This window comes from Seriola dumerili, unplaced genomic scaffold (assembly GCF_002260705.1).
Source record: "Seriola dumerili isolate Sdu_G_001 unplaced genomic scaffold, Sdu_1.0 BDQW01000068.1, whole genome shotgun sequence".
Classification (NCBI taxonomy): domain Eukaryota; kingdom Metazoa; phylum Chordata; class Actinopteri; order Carangiformes; family Carangidae; genus Seriola; species Seriola dumerili.
The window spans coordinates 2845939-2869060 of NW_019174323.1; the positions used below are offsets into that span (position 1 = coordinate 2845939).

The following is a 23122-nucleotide window of genomic DNA, read 5'->3' on the forward strand; positions in this document are numbered from 1 at the left end:
TTACAATCTACATGACATTATTATCTATATACTATATTCAGAGGGGCACCATCACCAGAGGCAAACCAGGAAAAATGCTTGGAGCCCCCAAGGAGAAAAGGGGCTCCTGATGGCCCCTTATATTGGCACATTGTGCAATGACAATTATAAACATTAACCTCCCATAAAGACACTGTACAGTTCACTGCTGATGCCCCCAAAAACCCCCAAAGTGGGGCCTATGATGATGTGTGCTGTAGCTAGTGTCTACCAATTGCCTGCATATGAAGCATTCAGGGAACATCTGCAAATTGTAGTGTCTACCTATAGCCCGCATTTGAAGCATTTATAGAGCATGCAAATTGTAGTATCTATTCATTGCCTGCATGTGAGGCATTTAGGGGACATCTGTGAATTGTAGCATTAGTCTGTATTAAGGGAGGGTTTCTTTGATGGATTTTGATTTTGCCTTGGCGCCCCCAGAATCTAGGATCACCCCTGTATATATGAACATCACCATTTTGTCTCTGTAGATGTTTTCGTCTGGGATCTTTGGAGTTTCTCACTTTCCAAAAAGAGGCTCTAAGGATAGCAGGTGTCGTATTCTGGAACATGATTTGTGGTTTTGGCCTTCTATAAATAAAATCGACTTGATTTCAGTCAACTGGTCTCAGACCTGTGCCAGCAGAGGCAACGTGCTGTATAAGGATGTTTGACCTTTGACCAGGCACCAGAGCAAGTGGCCACACAGACACCTTCAATCAGAGAGAAAACACTAATCAGCACTGTTTGGTGACAGCTGAGGGTGGGAGAAGGAGGCAGAAAGCAAACCAGACAAACTTTGCAGTCACGCGGAACTGGACGTTCACACCCACATTTTTCTACCTAAAAACAACAATTTGGTTCTGATCCAAGTCAGTGAAAACCAGGCAAACAAGAGAGTTGATTGAAAAGCAAGGTGTCAAGTTTGATTCCCAGTCAGGGGATAAATCTAGGTGGGGAAAGTCTCGCTTCTTCATTACCACCACTGAGGTATTTCTGAGTAAAACCCAGAGACCGTCACATCAGACTGTGGCTGTACTGAGCAGCTTCCTGGTGTGAATGTGTGTGGCACGCCAAATGTCTTGTGTTTGTGAGAGTCAAGAGGCATAAAAAGACAAGCGACGGCCTTGAACGATCAGTGCATTTTATTTTTCCATCACAGTACAAAAATAAATTAAAATAAGCAGAAACTAACTGAAAAAAGTTTCAATTACAGCAACAGCTTTTTTGTCTTTTTCAAAAAAAGGAAAAAAAAAAAAAGATTTTTATTGAACAGCATTGACACCCCTCCCTCACCCCACCGACGGTGAACCAAGTCCGAGTTCCAGTGTGGTTGGTGTATGCTCCGTGTCCATAAGAAAACAACATGTCACACATTCATCTGTACAAATAAAACGCTGCCTTTCACGCACACAATCACACCCACATTCACACACACATGCAGTCATTGAATGCCTCTCTTTTTGAAGTTTTTAACCACTGTTTCATTTTTTTTATCTACAAAGTACGCAACAAGATACAGAAAAGAATTTTGACAGAAATCTTTAACTATCACTTGAGTCTTTTTTCATATTTTATCAGCTTTTGAAAGTATTTTTTCAAACAACTACTCAATGATGCAAAGTGGAGAAAAAATAAAATGGCACATTTCAAGTGAGTTGGGAAGGGGGGGGGGCAGGTGGACAGAGAGAAAAAAAAGATTCGGTGGTCTCTGTTTGAGGCCCTTTACCCCAATGCCCTGCTTTTCTTTCTGCCAGAAGCAGATGCACATCCAAAGTGTGTGTCCCCCTGTTGTGCCGGCACAAACACTCTAAATGAAGCGTCTCTCTCACTGATCTAACTCTGTGTGTCGGCCACAGTCGCACAGCAGAGGAAGCCACAGGTTGTGGCCGTCAGAGCTGTTTCATTTTCTCTCGGATTCCCACAAACGCAGCAGCAGCAGCAGCAGCACGGAGACCTTTCATTCTCCACTTTAAAACATGACAGAGGCCTTTTTCTTTAGACAGACTTTCAGAACACTGCAAAGGAAAGAAGTGCACACATTTCTTTTTTTTTTTGTTATATGAAGTTGAGATGTGAAAACCAGTTAATACATTTCTGAGTGGAAATACTGTAGCTTCTCCAGTGATTGCAGTCATTACAGAGACAGCGAGGAGTTGCAGTGGCTGTCGACCAACAGTGGAGTACCTTCTCTCCTGTGGAAATAAAAAGCTACATAGGTCTGTCTCAGTTGCTCTGCTTGCTTTCTGTTTTGGTTGCCATGGTCTTCCCACTGCACGCTGCAGCATGTCGTTTTAGTCTTGTGGATTCTCTGATTGAAAATCTTAAAAATGTGATTTTTCCTATGGAGGTCGCCTCACATCCTCCAGTGCAGCTCATCATGTGATTTACACAGAGCTGATGCTGATGGATGATCCTCAAAGGTAACCTGTGCTTTTCCGCAGTGATAGTGAACAGGCGTCATTGAAATCATTTACTCCCCTGGAAAAAAAATGTGTGTGCTTTTTCTGTCTGATATGTGTCGGCTCCTCATGCAGGCCAGTGTTGCAGGACAAAAAAACAGATGTTTTCAGGGCATTGTCTTAAGTGTTGTGTTGTTCTGTCAAGGTGTCCTGGATGATGTCACTTTGGTGATGGTCAGATTTAACATTGGTTTTGATCTATGAGCTTTTGAATTGGATATTCACTGATAAATCCCCGCGACATTCATTTGCATAAACCAGATCAATCTTCATTCCCACCAAAGATAAGCACACCTTCTAAGACCAGCCACTCCCCCCAGTCCTTCCCTTTCCAAAGTCTCTCTCCGTGATCTTTCTTTTACATTAAATGTGCCTAAATAATAAATACGTAAATGGCAATAAATTAGGTGTCAGTAAGTAGTTATTAGTAGATGAAAATCCACCCCGTCGTTCGTGTCTCAGAGTGTTCTCAGACCTGTGGGATTTCCATCAAAGATATGGCACTGTTTTAACATTTTCTATGCTGAATCATAAGCACAAAATCAAACATCATTCCAAAAGTGGTTGCAACACAACCTATCGACAAAAGTACAAAAACAATTTCCCTGGTAAACAAATAGCCTATTTTAGCAAGCATAGCTAAATAAACTAGTGTCACTTTGTTCACAGCATTCTCTAATGCAGATGCAGTTGGTTTATAAATCAAGTAAAAAGAAGAAGATTGCTCCTGCTCCTCTCAGAAACTCTGTAAAATTGCATGGCACACGTGCAAAACATTACATTTCTAAGTAAAAAAAGAAAAAAAAAATCAAAGAAAACTTGTTCCAGAAAAGCAATAAATAAGCCTCCATAGGTGTAAGCCTCTGGGGAGCAAAACATCCAGTAACTTGTTTTATTTTTTTTTTCTAGATGAAAATAAAGTAGGTCTTTCTGAACACACACAGTATGACCACTCAGCATTGGCCACACGTCCTCTGGTTTGTTGTCTTTATTTTATCAAAAGTCCCACAATGCAATGTTTGCTTATTGTCCATCCAATCGCCCCCTCCCCCCTCCCCCCCTCTCGTACTGTTGCAGAGCCGCAAACAGAAACCCACTAAAATATGGATTTAGCAACGATGGCCCCTGCTGTTCTCTCCACAGATGGCCAGATATGCATTGCAGCAAAAAAAAACCAAACAAACAGTGTCCATCGTATCCATATGAATGTTGGGGACGTAGGTGTTGGCATTCCAAAAGAGCCAGGGTTTGCAGCCGGGGCCAGGCAGGGGGGGCGGGGGGGCGGGTGAGGGTTGGGTGGGGTGGGGATTGCCTGCTCATCCGTGATGCATGAAGAAAGCCAGTCAGTCAGGCGATGGCCCTCACCCTCCTGCAGTAGGCAGTGCACATCACAACAGTCAGAAGGTCACTGGTCGGCTGCTGAGGCCTCAGTCCTGTCCACATTCAATGCTGTAGATGTATGCTTCCTTTTCTAATGTTTTTTTTTTTTTTTTTTTTTTTTTGTTTTTTTTTTTTTTTTTTTTTTAAAGATTTTCAGTATTTCATATAGATATATATCTGTATGTTAGCAAAGGATTTACTCAAGTCTGGCATTTTTTTTTTGTTTATGTATCATTGCCTTCATCCGCAGGTTTACAGGAAACCCATCCTTTGCTGATGTGAAAGGCAAAAAGCTGCTCTTCTGCCCCATTTTTGGTGACCATGGCAACTGTTATCCCTCAAACATAATACACACATCAGTCAAAATAAGCAAGCCTCCCTCCAGAGCTGAGGATTCTGTCATCAGCCTTATTAAAGTTGTTATAAATGTTAAACACCTCCAGATTGGCCTAATCCAACTGCAGGATTGACAATAATAAATAAATAAATAGAATCACAAATGCGGTTCAAACTTGTCAAAATGCCAGACTGGAGTATGCCCCACCTCCCCTGACCCCTCTGCTCCCGCCCCCTAGCATCCCCTCACCGGTCCAGGCCGATGAGCAGGCGGCTCCTCTCCTCCTCCTTCTGGCTCTCGTTCTTCAGGTCGGCGAAGACCTGAGTGAAGTAGTGCGGGTCGGAGTTGATCTGGAGCATCTTGGCGCTCATCAGGTTGATGATGGACAGGCAGCGGTCCCAGAAGGTCTCCTTGGAGCTCTCCACCAAGAAGGGCTTGAGCGGGTAGGAGATCTCGTTGCCCATGTAGGAGTAGGACAGGTAGAGGCAGGTGAGCAGCACGGCCTGCAGCTCGTGCTCCGTGGCCACTTCGGAGGAGACCACGTCGCGGCACAGCATGTAGACAAAGACCACGTTGGCGGGGGTGATGAAGCCCTGGTCCTGCCAGCCCTGCAGCAGCAGGGAGCGGTCCACGCTGCGCAGCCACAGCACTGGGTCAGTGGGTGACAGGTGTTTGAGCCGGTAACAACGCCGGCACAGAAACTCCCCGAGGCAGCGCAGCAGCTCACTGGTGGAGGCCTGGACGATCACCCTCTTAGGGGTCCCGGGGGCCACATTGGAGTTGGTCAGGGGGGCCTTCTTGACAGAGGACGCTGTGTTGTTGGAGCTCTTGGTGAGAGCTGGAGTGCTCTGGTCCTGGGTGAAGGTGGACAGGTTAGCACAGGACTGCGACTTCTTCAGGTTTTCATTGTTCAGGTGGGTGACATTGTTCTGGTAGGTGCCGTTGGGCTGCACCTTCTTGGAGCCTTTCTTCTTGGCTGACACCGCTACAATCCGCTTCCACGGCAGCACGTTGATGAGCGAGTGGCGCTTCAGGTTCTTGTCTTTGGCGTTCTTGCTGTTCTGGACGGCCGTGTAGTGGCCCACAGTGGCCGGTCCATCCTCAAAGAGAGCCGCCTTTCGGTAGCTAGGTGACAAGGACAGCACGGTTCCCATGGTGACTGCGGGGAGGCGTCCAGGGGCTTCAGCCGCACTGGGTCAGAGGAGCGTCTGCCAGGGGAGATCCTGAGGGTCTCAGTGCTTCAATGCTTCTGGGAGCTGAGAGTCCCGGGCTACAGGCTGCCGCTGGGCATTTAAAGTCTGGAAGGAGATTGTCCTCTGAGGGAATAACGATCACCTCGACTGGAACAGGCTCTGTTGTGTTTCAGCTCTTTGTCTGCGTCTCCAGATGGCCACTGCTGGAAACAGAAAAGATCAATAATCAGAAAAATAATTGGTGAAGGGCCACCTCGCTGTATTTTATCCCTGTTTACAAGCAAAAAGAATGTTGATCTGATATTAAATCTAATTATTCAGATAATATCACAATCATCAGGTCTGTGATGTTCTCATGAACGAGTGGTTTATCTGACAGATCCTCAGCCTTATTAGCAGTATTGATCTGACTCAGTAAGTGGTGGAATGGTTCAGCCTATAGCTTACACTCATTAATTCAGTATAGAGTATAGATCTCCCGCTTTGCTGCACATGCAATAAGCAGGCTATGATCCTAATACTAAAAACAGCTTGGTGTGAAATTGTGCTACAGCTCATCTGCAGGAGATTATAATGCACACAGGGAAATCATAATAATATGAGTGATTGTACATCAGCCATCGACAGTATATTTGATTGAAAGTTGATCCTATATGATGAATTCATGAACATTTTACAATGAGAGATCCATATTTTATGGGCAATGGCCGACAAGTCACACTGAGCCATGCGCCACCCTCGCACTAAAATGGAAGACTGAAACGTAAACACCATAATAACAGGTGAAGGTCGCCGCGGTTGTATTCAGTACTCAGCAGATTAAAAGCACAAAGCCAAGGTCATGTCATGTAAATCACCTCCATTAAAATACTGAGATAAATGATTTTTTCTGTGCACGTAATGTTTTTTTTTTCGCTCCTCGCTGCAGCCTGTGCATGTGAAAGACAGCCAGTCGATGGATCGACTTTGCTCACTTGCGCAGGATCCGAGCAGCTCGATCGCTCATTCCATCACCCTGATATCAGTCTGATGATTAACTGATCAGTTTTGGAGGAAATTCCAAAACATCAGCTTTTCATGTGACTTCACTGGAGTAAAATTAAAGGATTTATTGGGCTTTTTTTCTCTCCTATGATGTGGTGGAGTTGTGTACATCGGGTGCTCTCCATGGTGCTGAAACTGAGCATCTGCGTCGAAATGAAAATGTTGGCCATAATAGGCGGTGGCTTAAAAAAATGAAAGCAAATCCTCATCCTTTCTCCCTGTATCCGTTAACATCTCACAACATGTCGGCGAATTTGGTTGTTTACAGCTTCATATCTCAAATTCATTTCAATTTATTGCCATATTTTTCCCAGTTGGATGTAGCTGCGCATCATCTGTTTTCAAATATAATGAATCCACGAATCTGTGCGACCTCAAGTGCAACACTTTCAGTTCCAAAATGAAATCAAACTTACCAGATCTCCAGCTTGATGAGAGAATAATTGCGCTGTATAGATGATGCTCCGTGTCTCGAGCCTGTTTTTCCTTATAAAACGCGATTAAAACATGAAACCATCTCGGAGAATAAAAATGCAACACAGAAAATAATCCGAGCCGAGGCAAAAAGAAAAAAGCAAGCGGTGGATGAACACGCCTGGTGCGCAGACGATGGTAGGCAGTTGTGGAATGGATGCTTAGATGAGGATGTGCTCCTGGTCCTCCTGGCCGTGAGATGCGGATGCTGCGAGGGCTGATGTTGTGTTGTGTCACTGACTGTGTGAGGATGGTTGACGCAAAGGCGGTGGTGGGGCGCCGCTCTGCGCTCTGTGCGCGGTGCTGTCTCTGCTGGGAAACAACTCCGCCTATAGCCACACACAGCAGGCGGTCATGCAAACTGAACCCAATGAACTCCAATGATGTTTTTCTTCATGACATCGTTTGCACCAACTGCATTCTTCTCAAAGCGATTATGAAGTGGCCTTGGGTTTCCATAGGCAACCCTATACTGAGTATAGGAGCTTTGCATTGGGCTACAGGATTGTCCTATTTTAATCGCTGTTTAGGCTTTACAGTGATCTCAATCAGTCTATAATACCCTTAGTCCTCCAGTTGAGGTTTTCACACAAAGCTATAAACACTCACTTTAAAAGATTTTTATTTTTACTACTCTATGTTAACCTACTCTGTGATAAATTAGCATCATGTAAAGAAAACTAAATGAATGATTTTCAATGTTGCAGATCGACTTTCAAATTAAAGACTTAACAGTAGAAAAGATAGAGTTAGAGAGAAATTAATTATCATGTATTTTATATGAGGTGTCCAGAAGGGCATATTATAATACTTGAAAAGTCTTAATATGGTGATTACAGGCGTAGGCTATTACCTAGATTCAGTAGATGTAAATTAATGTTTTGTTCTCTGATACTGCATTGAGCATTTTCAACAAACATAAGCATATTGTCCTACTACTCATAATAAGAGAAACCCTATTAACAACACAATAGCATACATTACACGTTACGAATACAAAAGCTCCTATAAATTAAATTCACATGGAAAGGAGCTTCTGATGAATGTTTACAACCCCTTAAAAAAATATATATATATATATATATATATATATGTATATATATATATATATATGTATATATATATATAAAACTACATTTCCCAAAAGCCTTTAAATCCCGTCGTACCCTTACGTCACATACGCTAAGTAACGTAGTCTGCGCACGTAGTTTTCATTCAAGCAGCATTTGAATAAGGAAGATGGCGGCTGCAGCAGTGGTTGAGTTTCAGAGAGCCCAGTCTCTCATTAGCACGGACCGCAACGCCTCTATCGACATTCTCCATTCAATAGGTGGGTTTTCAGCTGGCGTTTTGAGATGGACAATATTCATCTGACCACCGCGATATGTAATTTCTTAGGCAGTGTTAGGCAGCGGGGTTAGCGAGCTAGCTAGTGGCGTTCAGTAGCAGGAGCCGGCGGTGTGCCGTGCTGACTCACTGCTGAACGGTGGGCAACGGTAATTGCTAGTGGTTGTTAGCCAGATAGCGCGTTAGCATCTCTGCTAAGTTTAGGCCTGGGCGTGAAATATGTAGTAGTTATCAGTAATGTTGTGTTTTTGACTGTGTTGTTGGGTCTTGTGATGTTATGTCACTGACCGCAATTTTCCAGCTAACTACCATCAGCTAAACCTAAGGCTATCACTTTAGCATGATTACTGTTGCGGCTAACGTTGTTAGCTTGTTGTCAAAAGCCTCTAACCTGTGTTATCAACATAGTCAACGGGGCATTTATGTGTAATTAGTCAAGATTTTATTCTGTGTTTGTGGTTCCATGCACTTATGAATAAATTGAAATTTTATTAATGTCTTCTGTAAATAGTTCCATTTCCCACAACCACCACTGTCCTTAAATTGCCTTGTCACACCAGCTCATTAGCTGTCAACAGTCCTGACATTTTGACGGAACATTTATATATTTCTCGGTAGTGCTGAAATGATTAATTGTTCAAGATATTAGTCATTGGTTATAAAATTATCTCACGAACACTTTGACAATGGTATAAGTAATTTAACAAACATAAAACCAAACATTAACAGACTATAGCCTCACAATTATTATTGTTGTTGTTGTTATTATTATTATTATTATTATTATTATTATTATTATTAGAAAAAGATGCTTTTCTCTGTTTAACATCCTTGTAAATTGAATATGTTTGGGTTTTGGACTGTTGGTTGGACAGAAATAGCAATTGCATTGGGCTCTTGGAAAGTTTGAAGGACATTTTTCCAATATGATAAACTAAACCAAACTTTATTTGGACATTATGGTTCTTGAAAATTCACAGATTGCATCATGTATACATTTAATACATTTAAATTAATAAATTGTTTCTAATATCATCTTGTTTCTTCTGTTCAACAGTGAGGAGAGATGTTCAGGAGAACGATGAGGAAGCTGTCAGGGTCAAAGAACAGAGCATCCTGGAGCTGGGTATGCTCCTGGCCAAGACAGGACAGGCTGCAGGTAATGTTTAAACTCTGAAAGGTTATGATGAAGTTGTTGTCAGTCATCAGTCATTTGTTTTGCAGCTAAACCTAAAGATAATCTAATGGATTCCATTCTGACTGGGAGATGTTATTTGCCTTATGTTTTCACTGCTTTGAAATATCTGCGATATATTTTCTTCTGCGTCTGTCTCCAGAACTGGGAGGTCTCCTGAAATTTGTGAGGCCTTTCCTGATTTCCATCAGCAAGGCCAAAGCGGCCCGGCTGGTCCGCTCCCTGCTGGACCTCTTTCTTGACATGGAGGCAGCAACAGGGCAAGAGGTAGAGCTGTGTCTTGAATGCATTGAGTGGGCCAAGGCCGAGAAGAGGACCTTCCTACGACAGGCTCTGGAGGTAAGGAGGATTAGTATAGTCTTGTGGGTGCTATCAAATGCTATTGCAATAACTTATAGAGCACCAACTGTGCCATTACAGTTTAGATATTTGCAATACATTTGACACATGGATTGCTGGCAAGGCAGAAATATAAAAGTGCTTATTTTGTTTTTTGTTTTTTTTAATGGGCCATTTGCCATAGATAGAACTACCACCTACAGCTGATGTATTCATCCTCTCATCTAACCCTAGTTAGTGCTGACATACAACACTGTTTATGATTAATGATAGTGAAAACAAAAGCAATATCCCCAAACATAAATAGCAGCTGTGGGAGGGATCAAATTTAACATGTTCTGACTCATGGAGTGGGAGACGCTGTGCAGATTATAGTTAAGCGTTTGGTTGTCATTAGTTATGCAACACCGCTGCTGTGGCATTACTTTGGGTAAAAACCAAATGAAAGCAATAAACTCGATAAATGTGATGAAGCTAATTTGTAAACTTTGCCTGAAGAAAGTGACAACAAGAGGTGTTAATACATCTACTACACACTGCCATCTATGATGTCATCACCCTGCTACGCAGCCAGAATGGGCTTTGTGACCAAATGACTGCCAGCAGGTTCACACTCACAGCCAGAAATATCTAGAGCTTTTGGCTGAATTACAAAATACTGGATCAACAAGATGTCGTATTAGTACTTAGAAGAAAACTATGTAATGAAACTGTGGCATGTATGAATGAGTGGAAGCTGAGAAGAAGGACGCTCTCAAGACAGGCAGCGGTTTGTCTTGGGCCACACGTTATGAATAATCTAATGGGACAAAAAAAAAAAGTTTAAGGAAACTTTGTTAATAGTGCTATGTGCTACCATCTCATGACATCCAATTGATATGCACTACAGGTTTAAAACACCTAAAGTAAAACAACTAAACTTTCAATATGAATGTTACAATCTTGATTTCTATTTTTAGAGGTAAAATGTGGATATGTGGGTATAAATGAAAAGGATAAATACGAAAACAAGCAAAAGGCTGTACGTTAGAGGCCTGGAAAATAGTCTGCAAGGATCAGTAAATTAAATGATCAGTTATCAGTTTCACACGTGCAAGAATCATGGAGCAGAAAGCCTTGTTTTGGCTTCCTGTGAGGAAGGCTGAGATTCCTGTCTAATTTTGTTGTGACTGATGTTTGTTGTCTTTCAGGTCCGTGATACATGCTGCAGTGTTTCTGTAAGGCAATAGATTGGCACAGCTGCTCTCTGCTTGTCTAACAGCACTCTATTTTTTTTTTTTTTTTCAGACACGGCTGATCTCACTCTATTTTGACACCAAAAGATACCAGGAGGCCTTGGCACTGGGTGAGTGCTGAGAGACGAGGCTTTCTGTTAGTAAATGGCAACATCTGTCTTCCTGCATCAGAGACTTTACAAATAGACAGGCACTGCTATTGGCTCTGACATATTTATCAAACATTGAATACCACCCAGATGTTTTCTAGTCCACTAAGAAACACAAATACTTTCAAAAGATATTTTTTATTCTTGCAGTCTTATTCCTCCAATGTGTAAAAGTTTCTTTTTTATTGAAATTTGTGCCAAATTGACCCAGTTTGCAAAGTAGTTAGACATATTTTTACTTAGAAAGGGAGAAAGAACAACACACACCAGGACTATAATTGTACGTTTACCCCCGAGCTGTTTACCAAGTGTTGTACAAAGTTATAGCAACAGTTAATGTGCATGACATTAACTTTCATTTATTTTCTTCCCCTTAGGCACCCAGTTGCTCCAGGAGCTGAAAAAGATGGATGACAAAGCTCTTCTGGTGGAGGTTCAGCTGCTGGAAAGTAAGACGTACCACGCTCTCAGTAACCTGCCCAAGGCCCGTGCAGCCCTCACCTCAGCCAGGACCACCGCCAACGCCATCTACTGTCCTCCAAAGCTCCAGGCAGCGCTGGACATGCAGTCAGGTCAGATGTGTTTGCTGTCCTAACTCCCAAAGCTCACCTGGGCTAAAGTGACATTATTGCTATTTGACAGCTTTACCATCAGGCACCATGGTAGGAAAAACAAGCTACGAAACGGATTTGGCAATAACATTTTAAAAGACCAGGTGTAACTTCTAATATTAACGATAGCTCAGTTCCCTGAAATGACTTCTATCTCAAGGTGGTTCACACATGACCAAAGCCAAAAAACGTGGGTTATCTTTATCAGGGTACTGGGAAAGTTTATAATAGTCATAGCAGGATGAGAGGATTATGTATTGAAGCCACTATGTATGAGTTTGTGTGTGATTGTAGCGTCTTCCAGATGATTCTGAGAATCTAGAATACGTTTTTGTTTGTAGAACAGTAAAGACAACCCGTTGCCTACTACAGTGTCTATTTTTGATGACTGCCACTGGGGGGCGTTAGACAACCTTGAACTGTGTGTGCAGAATTCAAATTCTACACACAGTCTTATCATTTGATGGAATCACACACGAGATAATGCTTTTCAATTGACATTTTCTTCCTCCTGTTTCAAGAAGCGTGACAAGTGACGCATTATAAACTGATGAGTCTCTGATTAATCAAATTAAACTGAAGAACAATTTCATGGCAGTTTAGCGTAATATAATTTTTGTGGTCATGTGATACGTTGTTACCCTATAGAATTTAAATTGGATTTGTATCACATCATTATAATTGATATGATTGGAAACCAATCACTGGGCTACTCTTTTTTTCTCAGCGGGTGCTTGGTTGGAGTATTTGCCGTGTTCTTCAGTGACTCAGCTCATTTTACACTGATAACTATCTCAGTCACACAGTTTGTGTTTACTAATGCGAAGGCGGAAGAGCTGTGAGGTATGATAGCATCGTGCTTATTCATGGCATCGCAGCAGCGGTGTGAACTAGAAAAAAGTAGTGATCAGTGTCGGGCAACAGCCAGGAAACGACTACACTTTTAATCGCACAATCACACAATGTTTTTCCTCAGCCCAGCCAGTTCCTCCAGTTTCTGTTGACATTTCATGTCAGGCTTGTTTTGACTATAGATGGTAACTGTGGTGTTGTGTCGTCTCTGCTGCAGGGATCATCCACGCAGCAGAGGAGAAGGACTGGAAGACGGCCTACTCCTACTTCTTTGAGGCCTTCGAGGGCTACGACTCCATCGACAGCCCCAGAGCCATCACTGCACTCAAATACATGCTCCTGTGCAAAATTGTGCTCAACTTGTGAGTAGTACTTAAAAACTCAAGGTTTTATTGTTGAACCTTCGTTGACATTCACATATGGTCCCTTGATCATGTCCATCATTCAAAATCATATATTTGATTGTTCATTTCTCTGTAAATTTACTCTTTCAGACCAGAGGAGGTTCAAGCCCTGATCAGTGGTAAACTGGCCCTGCGGTACGCCGGCCGACAGGCAAGTACCGGTCATGTTCTACTCACAGCAGATTGGACGAAACGTTGATGTCATTTGTTTCAACTCTTTTCAGACATCTGTTGTTTTTGTTTTTCCTGGATGTTGCTCCAGGTACATAATAAGTAAATGAAATAGAAGTTTTGGAGGGCAGGACTGCTCTCAGCTTTGTTTAGAAGACCCTCTGAAACACTTTGTGAATAAAACAAATATGGCCACTTGTCCACTCTGAAATTGATTGATTTTTTTGTTGTTGAATTTTTTATTGTTGGTCACAGTGTCACAGTTTTTATGTTTACTTCAGTTTCTGTCTTTGTCATTCTAAAAGAAAATGACCTTCACTGTTCTCATTTAGCCTTTTCTCTGGAGAATGACACTCATGATTTTCTTTTCTGTCTTTATCTGTTTAGACAGATGCACTGAAGTGTGTTGCCCAGGCCAGCAAGAACAGATCATTAGCAGACTTTGAAAAGGTAAGAATCCTTTTAGTTTGATCAGATCTGCATTAATGGCTTTTCATACAACTAAGACAAACTCCATTTAGCCTTTTTGGTTTTGTTTTCTCTTTTGCTGCTGGGTGACATGAACTCTACTTGAAGAATGAACTTTTGATTACAAAACCTTGCTGTATTTCAAGTTTTTAAAGTCAAAGTTTTGTATCTTCCAGGCCCTAACAGAGTACAAAGCAGAACTGAGGGACGACCCAATTATCAACACTCACCTGGCCAAGCTCTATGACAACCTGCTGGAACAAAACCTCATCCGAGTCATTGAACCGTTTTCCAGAGTACAGGTAATGAATTGCTACAGGCCTGGCATTACAAAGGAAAGTTGCCGTGAAGCCTTGCTGGGTTTTGTTTTCTTGGAAGTTTCTATTCAGACAGGACGGGTTTAAATGTAACTGTGGGTCAGAGATTTCGGTGTAGCAGTGGCCGTGTCAGTAACCTATTGCACCATGCAATCCTGTCCTGTTGTTCTTCATCATTTCTACAAAAAAGAAAGATTAAGGCAGTAATTAGTTTCGCCTCTCTCATTCTGTTTTCAGATAGAACACATATCGGGTCTAATCAAACTGTCAAAGGTAAGTCTCTTTGCAGTTTTCCAATTTTTCTTGGGCATTAAAAGCGTCATCTGTATCTCTTAAATGTGGGTTTTATTATTCATTTTTTCTTTACCTTATAGGGGGATGTTGAGAGGAAATTATCACAGATGATTCTGGACAAAAAGTTTCACGGTAATTGGAATCGTCTCTGCCTGTACTAACAAATATCAGACACGTACTTTTGCAGGCAGCACAGGAGTTTTCAGTGTGCTGTAATATATGTTATTACACTGCTGCAGGAATCCTTGACCAAGGTGAAGGCGTCTTGATCATATTTGAGGAACCACCAGTTGACAAAACGTACGAAGCAGCCTTGGAAACAATTCAGAACATGAGCAAAGTCGTGGATTCACTTTACAACAAAGCCAAGAAGCTGACATAGGTAAAAAAAAAAAAAAAATTAAAAAATTCTGTAAGGTATGAAGGCGTTCATGCTCCTTCTTTCTTCTCTGCTAAATGTTTTTTTTTTTCTTCCTCATCCTCAGAGTAGATTGCCACGGCAGTGCGATGGAGGAACTGTGTGTGTTTGACCAGCGTGTGTAACATTTTAAGAAGGGGACAAGGGAGAGCAACAAAAAGTCCCACAAACTGCAACAAACAGGATTCCCCCATCAAACTCCCCCCTCCTCTCCCTCAACGGACAATTTCATCACTTCTCTTGTTTGTTTTTGTTTTTGTTTTTTTTTTTTTCTTCTCTTTAATTTTGATATCTCTTCAGGATTCTGTATAACACTCAGCGGCCAAATCAGGCCATCAGGGAATATTGTACAACCACAATAAAAAGATGAAAAGGTTTAAGAATACATATATGTTTATATCTGCTATAAGGTTGGGGCTTACCAAACCTCAAGCCAACTCCACTGCAACCTCAAAGGTGCAACATTGACCTCTGTGGCCTCAGACGCTGCTAGCAGCTGTGCCTGCAGAAATGAGGCTTTCTCCTTTGTGTCCATATCTTTTCAGAAGCACACTGTTCAGTTCTTGGAAGGTTGGGATACTCCTTGGGATACTGAATTTTGGTCAGAGAGCTCCCTCTAGCTCTTATTTTTTTCCTCATCATATTAACGCCAACAGTTATGTCCCCACTGTATTTCAGATATGTATTAAACTCACTTTATTTGTTTTTGGTTTTGTGTTGTTTTTTTTGTTTGTTTTCTTTTTCTTTTAAAAAAAAAAAAAAAAAAAGAAAGAAAGAAAGGAAATCAGATGGTTGCCACATGTCTGCCCCTCCTGCTAATGTAAGTTTCTAGAACAGATTGGATGCCATTTCACCACTAGTGCCACTTTTTCGGCACTTCTGTTTGCCTCATTGTTTGGGTGCAATATGAAATTGGAGGGCAGGGGTGGAGATCGCCTCTGAGCATCTGTGAGTTATCCCTGAGTGAGTAATTCTCCATTGTTAGTTCCTAGCACTAGTGTGGTATGCTAGTAACCAAACAATTTGTATGGTTTTGATTTGGTTTTGATTTTTTTTTTTTTTTTTTTTTTTTTTTTTTTTCCTCTTCTAAAGACATTTTCAAAATAAATATTTTGTATTTTAAGGATTTTGTGTTATCTCTTGCAAAAAAACAATGCTGATGGTAATGGTAAAAAGCTATGGTATTTGTGTTGAGGGAGCAAGAAAACGGGATTTTTATGATGATGCACTTAAAGGTGGTAGTGTGACCCAGGAAATGTATACAGCAGTTAGGTGGACGTGTGTCCGTTGTTTTCCAAAGGAAAAGTTAAAGGGAAGGTATCTAGGCAGCAAGAAATAATATTGGAAATGATCCTGCAGGAATCCAGATGTGAACACTATACGATACAGAATTCACCCAAGAGTCTCTTCCTCCTGCTGCTATATTTGTCATTAAATTGAAAAATCAACCTCACATCAAAGGGCATTAAATCAGTTTTAATGACAGCTTTGGATTGTCTTATTTTAATTTTTACACAAACAGTGTGGTGTTTACAACCAGGCATGTTTCTTCAACTGTGAAACACTTCTTCTGGCTCAGTGCAGTTTCATCACAAGAGACAAAAAAGCATCTGTAGACTGCTGCATCGACAGCTGCTTTACATCACTTTTTGAGAACTAGGCCTTGTTTCCTTCTTTCTAGATTTATGATGATGATAAGCACAATCGTATTATTGTAATTGTAGCAGAAAGAGCCTCAAATATTCAGTCATAAAGAGAAACCATTAGATTTGATGCCCTTCAGTGTTTGTTTACAGATTTCACTGTGACTCCTAGCATCTAAAATAAAGAGATTACTTTGCCTCTCTAATTCAAAATTAGTGTTTTTCAATTATTTTATTTATCTGTTACATTTTTATATACTGTATATATACAATGATCTAGGTCTTAGCCACCCTGACATATTTGTCATCTTTGTAAACTTTTAGGAGCTGCAAAAAAAACTTAAAATTGAACATATATTGGTTTGAACCATGTTTGGCTTCACAGCATGACTTTGTAGTGATAATAACCAACTGACTAAGAGAAAAGAAAAATAAGTTATTTTTTTCCACTTATTTAACAATTTGTTTGTGGAGAGAAATTATATATATTTTTATATATATATTCTTTTGTTCTTTTCTGAGAAATAACTATTGTAAAGGATCATATTTTAATAAATAAAGAGTGTAAAAAAATAAAGCTTTGCTGAATGCTATTAACCCAAAAATCTAACTCTACTGCCCATAAACACAAATAAGTTTTTTTTTTTAATTTAGTAAAGTAACTTTAGTAAACTCCACTGTTTGCAGTACACACTTAAGTACCATTGAAACTTGACAAATAGTTGTCAAAATTATTGAGATAACAAGTGGGGGGTTTAAAAAAAGGGCTATAATTCTTTTTATATACAGTCTCAGTCCCTCTCACCTCACATTCGGGGATGCTGCCTCTTGCACGTCACTCTCATTGCTGCAGTTATTGTGGAGAGGAACCATGGATTTATTATAAGACCATGAGAGGAACACATAACCACACATACATCAATTCAAAATAGTATTTAGACACTATATTGATTCATTACATAGACTGAAGAATAGTAAAGCAATAAAAAAATTTAAAAAAAAACTAGAGATTTATAAAACCTTGAATATTTTTTTCTTTCATGTCTTTGTTGTTTGTTACATGGTACCCTTAAGTCTTGTTTTGTGCTTTTGGAAATACTTTTACTACTATCTACGTGTTGCATTTCATTTTATTCATTTATATATTTATAAATTTGATTTTGTATATATTGTCTGTATCATTTCCACTATGTAAGCTATCTTATTTATTTATTTATTTATTTATTTAGTCTTAAGTTTTGATTGATTGTTTCTTCCATTTTCAATGTTTAATACTTTTAATAAGATGAAAATGAAAATGTTTCGAATAATAAATATCAGAGTAGATCTGTAGTTCACACTCCTGATCAGTGGGTGGCGGGAATGCGCCGAAAGTTGTTCACCAACCACCAACAAAGTAAACAGAAGAAGCCGCAGTTGTTCTGTCAGCGGAGCGTTAATGCTGAGTTGCACTTGAACGGGGGATAAAAAAAAAAGAAAACACAAAGATGACTAACCGGGTGAGTTAATTTGAAAAGAATATTAGAACTTAAACACCCATACACTGCTAACCGAAACTACTGAATGCTAAAGCTAATGTGTACTTGCCGACTAGAGGCTTTTCTTTACCTTTAAAGTGAGCCAGCACAGCACTAGCTTGTGTGGCAGAATTACTTGTCATTCAAAACTTCGTAGGCAGCCCGGAAGACGAATGGAGTATCTTATGACCCCTCAGATCGTTGCTAACAAGTAGTTGTCTTGTTTTGGCAGTAAACTGATATATGTTATAGCTGCGGTGTTTTGCCCACTGAGTGGCCAGGGTCGCTAGATTGTAAAGTGTAATAGTGTTATTGACTTCGGTGTAAAACTGCTGCTCCGACTTCTACAGGCTAAATCGATGATGGCTCATAAGTGCAATGAAGGAAGTTAACAGCATTATAAATTGTTAAAAAGGAACAAGAGGAGCAGTCAGATAAACTGGACGGGGCTGATGTTGAATGCTCAATGGCCATTTTCAAGTCGCTGCAGTGTAAACAAAGCGTCTGTGTTTGTGTGTTTTTATGTAAATGCACTTTGCAGCTCTTTACAAATACAAGCATTGCCAGTTTGTAGACATAACTAATTGAAAGTAAAAGTAATTAAGTCTGAGTCTAAAGATTTTTTTCATTATCCATTAATCTGCTGATCATTTCTTCAGTTAAAATGTCCCACAGCTCAAGGTGGTGTCTTGAAATTGTTTGTTCTTAATGATTATTTTCATTATCAATTGAATGATTCAATTTTTATAAAATCAACTGATCACCAGTCCAAAATTTACAGGGAATCTCCACTTCTGGGAAGCTGGAAGCTGCAAATGATTACCAAAATAGTTCCCGATTCATTTTCTGTTGGTTAGCAAATTGATTAATCAATTAATCATTGCATCTGCTTGTTTTTTGTGACTGACCGCCCAAAATTGCATTGAATTATCTAAAATTATGTTGATTAGTTTGATATCACCAGAAAACATTCACATCCGTGAGATTGGCACTAGTGAAGTTTTGGTTAAAAAATGATGGTCAAAATAATTGCAGATTAATTCTGTGAACTGACTAATCAATGAATCAACTACTTGTTTCAGCTTCAGGTTCTAAGGTTGTAATGTTCAGTTTTTTGTTGATAGTAGTTTAGAGAGTTTGACAAAATAGTCCTAATTCAAGGTCCACTTACTAGCTTCCAGAGCTTTCAGCAGCATCTAATGGTCTTCCTTGGCAGGTGGAGTTGAGGAACAAGTGCACAGTCTGATAATGGTTATAAGTGGGGATTTAGTCAAGAAAAAACTTTCATGCCTTCTAATACTTTAATAGAGGTGTTGATTTAAGGTTGAAGGACTGTTGTATTAAGCTGTATTAGTGCCAACTAGAATAAAATTGTGAACTGGGTGTACAGTTATGTGTGTTAAATTTCACTTTCACAATTAAAGCTAAAATATTTCTCTGCAGAACACTATATTAATACAGTTGCCCAGATTATAAGGTCTTTTAAATACTGGCACCTTTCTGTATGTCATTTACACTTTACATTTGAGGCGATTACATGGGAACAATGCAAGGAATGCCCTTTACACAATCTCTGCTGCCTGGGAAAGTCTTTGGATTTTCTGTGCTCTTAGACTTTGACTTAACAGCAACAATTAATGGTTCACATTTTCAAGTATCAGGCTAATGTTTATTTTATAGTTATTCAAATGATTAACTGAAATGAAAAATCATTCCTCTAAGGACAGGGGTATAAAATCACAAAACAACAGACAAAACATAAAAAGACAGACACAAAATTCAATAAGACACTGGAGTCAATTTCAGATGAATAATACATTTTTATGCATTGTTATACAAGAACCCTGGATAACAATTTGACTGCTGTATTATTTTCCTTTAGTGCTCTCTAGATGTCTTTATTTTCAGGTTGTGTGTGTCCCTGTTTGTCAACCCACATTCCTATAGCAGGCAATATCTGTATCAACTGGCTCTAAATGATCTCCTCATTGATATGACCTTGACACACCAGCAACCTGTTTACCTTGAACAGCAACAAGTTGAGATTATCAGGGCGTTTCAGTGGCTCACTGTTAGCCTAGATATTGCAGTGCTTGAAATAGGTTAAACTTGATGTTTTTGATATGTAGGTCAGCAAGGGATTCTCTGTTGGTTTGCTGCAATTTAATTTGCTCTTTGAAATGGGAGCAGGTTGATTGTGTGTCTTTTTTCTTAGAAAGTGAGTCTAGATTGACACTATCCTAGCCACTGGATCGTTGTTGTCTTTTCCTCACAGTATGAGGGGTTATGTGACATATGTAACCCTGATGGAGGCAACCGCCAAAATGTATTTATGATGTACAGTACATTTGATTTCTATTACCCATCTAGCCCATCACGTATGTCAGCCAAACTACAAAATAACTGCCCATCATGGCTCGCTTCCACCAATAAGTGAGCTAGAGATGTAGTTTTTAGGTGGTTGACACAAATGTTACTGTCACCACTTTATTCCAGCTTTATTTGGCAAACATACTCAATGCCCCTCAGACTTATAATGTTACACTGACCATTAAAGTTACATCTATTATTTTTAATTAGAGTGACACTGAACAATTATGGGTATTTGGGTCATTTTCTTTATTAATCCCACAGACATTTTCTAGTGGTTTTATTTGTCACTAAAAATGGGTTAGACAGTGAGTTAGTCTGATCAGTAGATGTATTTATAACAAGCACAGTTACTGTATCTACTTACAGTAGAGTTGTTTCTCACACTATGCCTAACTGAACCTTTAGCTGACATTTCATCACAGTGGATCATGAGGTTGCTTGCTTCACCATAACTGTGGGGATGCCAGTAGCTAATACTTTAGGTCTGGCTGTTATTAGACAATATCTCAAAGCAGTCCCATGATGATTTGCTACTGTCTGTTGAGCAGCTCAGTGTTAGGCAATGTAGTATTTCACTGATGGAGTTTCTGGGAAGATGTGTTTCAGTCCAGAGCAGAGGTAGTAGAGCTACTGCTTTCCTGTAAATATTAATGATGTTTGACCCTTTAAGATGGCTTAAAATTGAAGTTACGTGGGTTTAAACAATGTTTGGCTGCACATCACGACTTTGTAATGATAATAATTACCAACTGACTAAAAGTGGTTAAAAATATGACTATTTTCAGGTCAAATTTTATCTATAAAGCACAATAAAATGCTTCATAAAACTGGCCTCAAGGGGCTTAACAGTCTGTACAGCATTACAGCACCCGCTGTCCCAGCAGTAGACAAGCAGGAGTCAGGAGGACAAAGATCCAGATCCAAAACATCTGGAATGAGGCACAGAGAGTCAGGAGAGGGCGAGAGGTCCCAGGACGCCCGATGGTCCAGCACAGAGAGGTTGAGCGAAAAGAGAGGACAGGGAGGGGAAAAAAAAGTGGGATAGAAAGAGAGAGAAACCCTCTCTAAATGGGCACTAACCTGTTTCAGAGTGCTAATAACAGCTAAATGCTTCTCATGGACAGAGGAAGCTGGATTTACACTCAAATACAGACATTTGACATTTAAACATGGTAAGAATTAAAGTGTCAGACCCTGTGGGAAGTTTGCTGGTGGAAAGTATTACTGAAGGTCTTTATCAGTGTTAAGAGATCTCCATAGCAACATGTATGTAATGGTGGTTTTGTGGGCGCGGGAGCGAAGCCTCATGAGTGCTGAACTGCACAATCTGCCTTTCTCTGTAGCTGTACAACTGTGTGGAGATCCATTCATATGGACTGTAAACACTGTGAATTATTATCCATAACTGTCCACAATAATGGCTTTTATAGTTTTTCAGCAGTTGCACTAGCAGATCATGTGCTCCAGAAGAACCTTGCATGGCTCCTTCACTTATGCAGCAATAAGTCAATTAATCGATGAGCTGATTGACAGAAAATCAAACTGCAAAATTTTTGAAAATTGATTCATCGTTGGAGTTCTTTTTCAGGCGAAAATGCCAAATATTCTCTGGCTCCAGCTTCTCAGATGTGATAATGTGCTGTTTTTCTTTGACACATATGACAGTGAATTGAACATGTTAAGGTGGTAGACTGGTAGACAGGCAAAAAAAAAAAAGGAAACTGAAGACATTAATGTGAATTGTGAATGCATTTTTTCACATTAACTTGAACAGTTAATTGAGAAAGTAAGTAATGGGGAGATTAATTGATAATAGATAGAAATTACTTAATAAGCGGAGTCGCTGTTTGCATTTTCCTCTCTGTTCTCTTTTCAGATGATGCAAACGGGGCGATGCCCGACAGACGAACTGTCGTTGACCAACTGTGCCGTCGTCAGTGAGAAGGAGCTGCAGTTTGAACAGTGAGTGGGATTTCCTCTGATACATGGAACCGCCCATGTGTTTTATACCAGGTCTCTCTATAGCTTTGTTACTCATATGTCTGTGTCAGAATCTGTTCGATGCTTTTTTTGTGTACATTCATGTGGAATCCCTTTGGCGATTACTTTGTGCTGTCACGTTTTAGCGCAATAAACCTGTTTTTGTGTTACAATAATTAAAACAAATAATGAAAATGTATGTAACAGTCTTCATCGAGATGTGGTTGGAAGCTCAGGAAAAAGCTCAGGAAATTGATGGTGCATTAAGAAAAAATTGCCCAATTACTATTTCCAAGGTCAACAGTGAACTTTCACACTCCACAATACTGATTTAATTTTCCTATTTAAAATTTTATTCTTTAATTTCATGTTGCATTTTTCGTGTCTGTCATTTTACATCCTGGCATTGATGTTGAAAAATAAGATTTCTCATTTTTAACATTCCACAGATTCATTGAGTTTTGCAGACTGATAAATCAAATTTTGAAAAAGTACACACACATCACTGAGTCTAAAGGTCAGGCTTTAGGGTGCCATGAAGAAGAGATATACACCCTCGAGTATTTAATGTTAAGCCGCTCCAGTAAAACAAGAAGAACATTAACTGTGTTGACACTTGTTCCATCCTGCACTTAATCCTCTCCTCTGTCTTCTCATTATTCTTCTCAATGCAGCCACGTGACTGTGCGCAATTTAACCCACAAGTATGTGTTCACCTTGAAGACGCATCCGAGTGTCAGCTCCGGGACCATCGCCTTCAGTCTGCCACAGGTATCGTTCAGTGTTTAAGAGACACATGTTCTCAGTGATTGGCTGAAACAGACTGAATGAAAATGTTTTGATTTGTAGGCATATATATGTATATTGAAGTCCAACCCATGTTCAAAGCCGCCGGGGT

General features: G+C 40.1%; 3 protein-coding genes across 6 annotated transcripts in view; 2 read left to right on the forward strand and 1 right to left on the reverse strand.

Annotated features, from left to right (window-relative positions):
• Window positions 1-4425: 4425 nt before the first annotated feature.
• cdk5r1 (cyclin dependent kinase 5 regulatory subunit 1) lies at window positions 4426-7184 on the reverse strand. 2 transcript variants are annotated; one of them, XM_022743428.1, is made up of 2 exons: window positions 6854-7184; window positions 4426-5593 (listed from the first exon to the last, which is right to left on the reverse strand). In XM_022743428.1, the coding sequence occupies exon 2, from the start codon at window positions 5352-5354 to the stop codon at window positions 4446-4448; it is 909 nt and encodes a 302-aa protein (XP_022599149.1). In that variant the 5' UTR covers window positions 5355-5593; window positions 6854-7184; the 3' UTR covers window positions 4426-4445. The 2 variants fall into 2 exon arrangements, with proteins under 2 accessions (XP_022599149.1, XP_022599148.1); XM_022743427.1 differs by having other exon boundaries at window positions 4426-5596.
• Window positions 7185-8142: 958 nt separating this feature from the next.
• On the forward strand, window positions 8143-15086 carry LOC111219851 (26S proteasome non-ATPase regulatory subunit 11B). 2 transcript variants are annotated; one of them, XM_022742683.1, is made up of 13 exons: window positions 8143-8241; window positions 9316-9417; window positions 9596-9792; window positions 11080-11137; window positions 11554-11748; window positions 12857-13001; window positions 13134-13194; window positions 13602-13664; window positions 13859-13984; window positions 14237-14272; window positions 14374-14425; window positions 14533-14675; window positions 14779-15086. In XM_022742683.1, exons 1-12 carry the CDS (start codon window positions 8151-8153, stop codon window positions 14673-14675), a joined length of 1269 nt encoding a protein of 422 aa, XP_022598404.1. In that variant the 5' UTR covers window positions 8143-8150; the 3' UTR covers window positions 14779-15086. The 2 variants fall into 2 exon arrangements, with proteins under 2 accessions (XP_022598404.1, XP_022598405.1); XM_022742684.1 differs by having other exon boundaries at window positions 14784-15086.
• A 2679-nt stretch (window positions 15087-17765) lies between these two features.
• The window catches only part of LOC111220290 (vesicle-fusing ATPase-like), a 28806-nt gene continuing 23449 nt past the window's right edge, over window positions 17766-23122 (forward strand). For both annotated transcript variants that reach the window (XM_022743327.1, XM_022743326.1), the window contains exons 1-3: window positions 17766-17853; window positions 22121-22206; window positions 22899-22995. In XM_022743327.1, coding sequence (XP_022599048.1) covers window positions 17842-17853; window positions 22121-22206; window positions 22899-22995 — 195 coding nt within the window. In that variant the 5' untranslated portion in view covers window positions 17766-17841. The remainder of the gene's footprint in view (window positions 17854-22120; window positions 22207-22898; window positions 22996-23122) is intronic.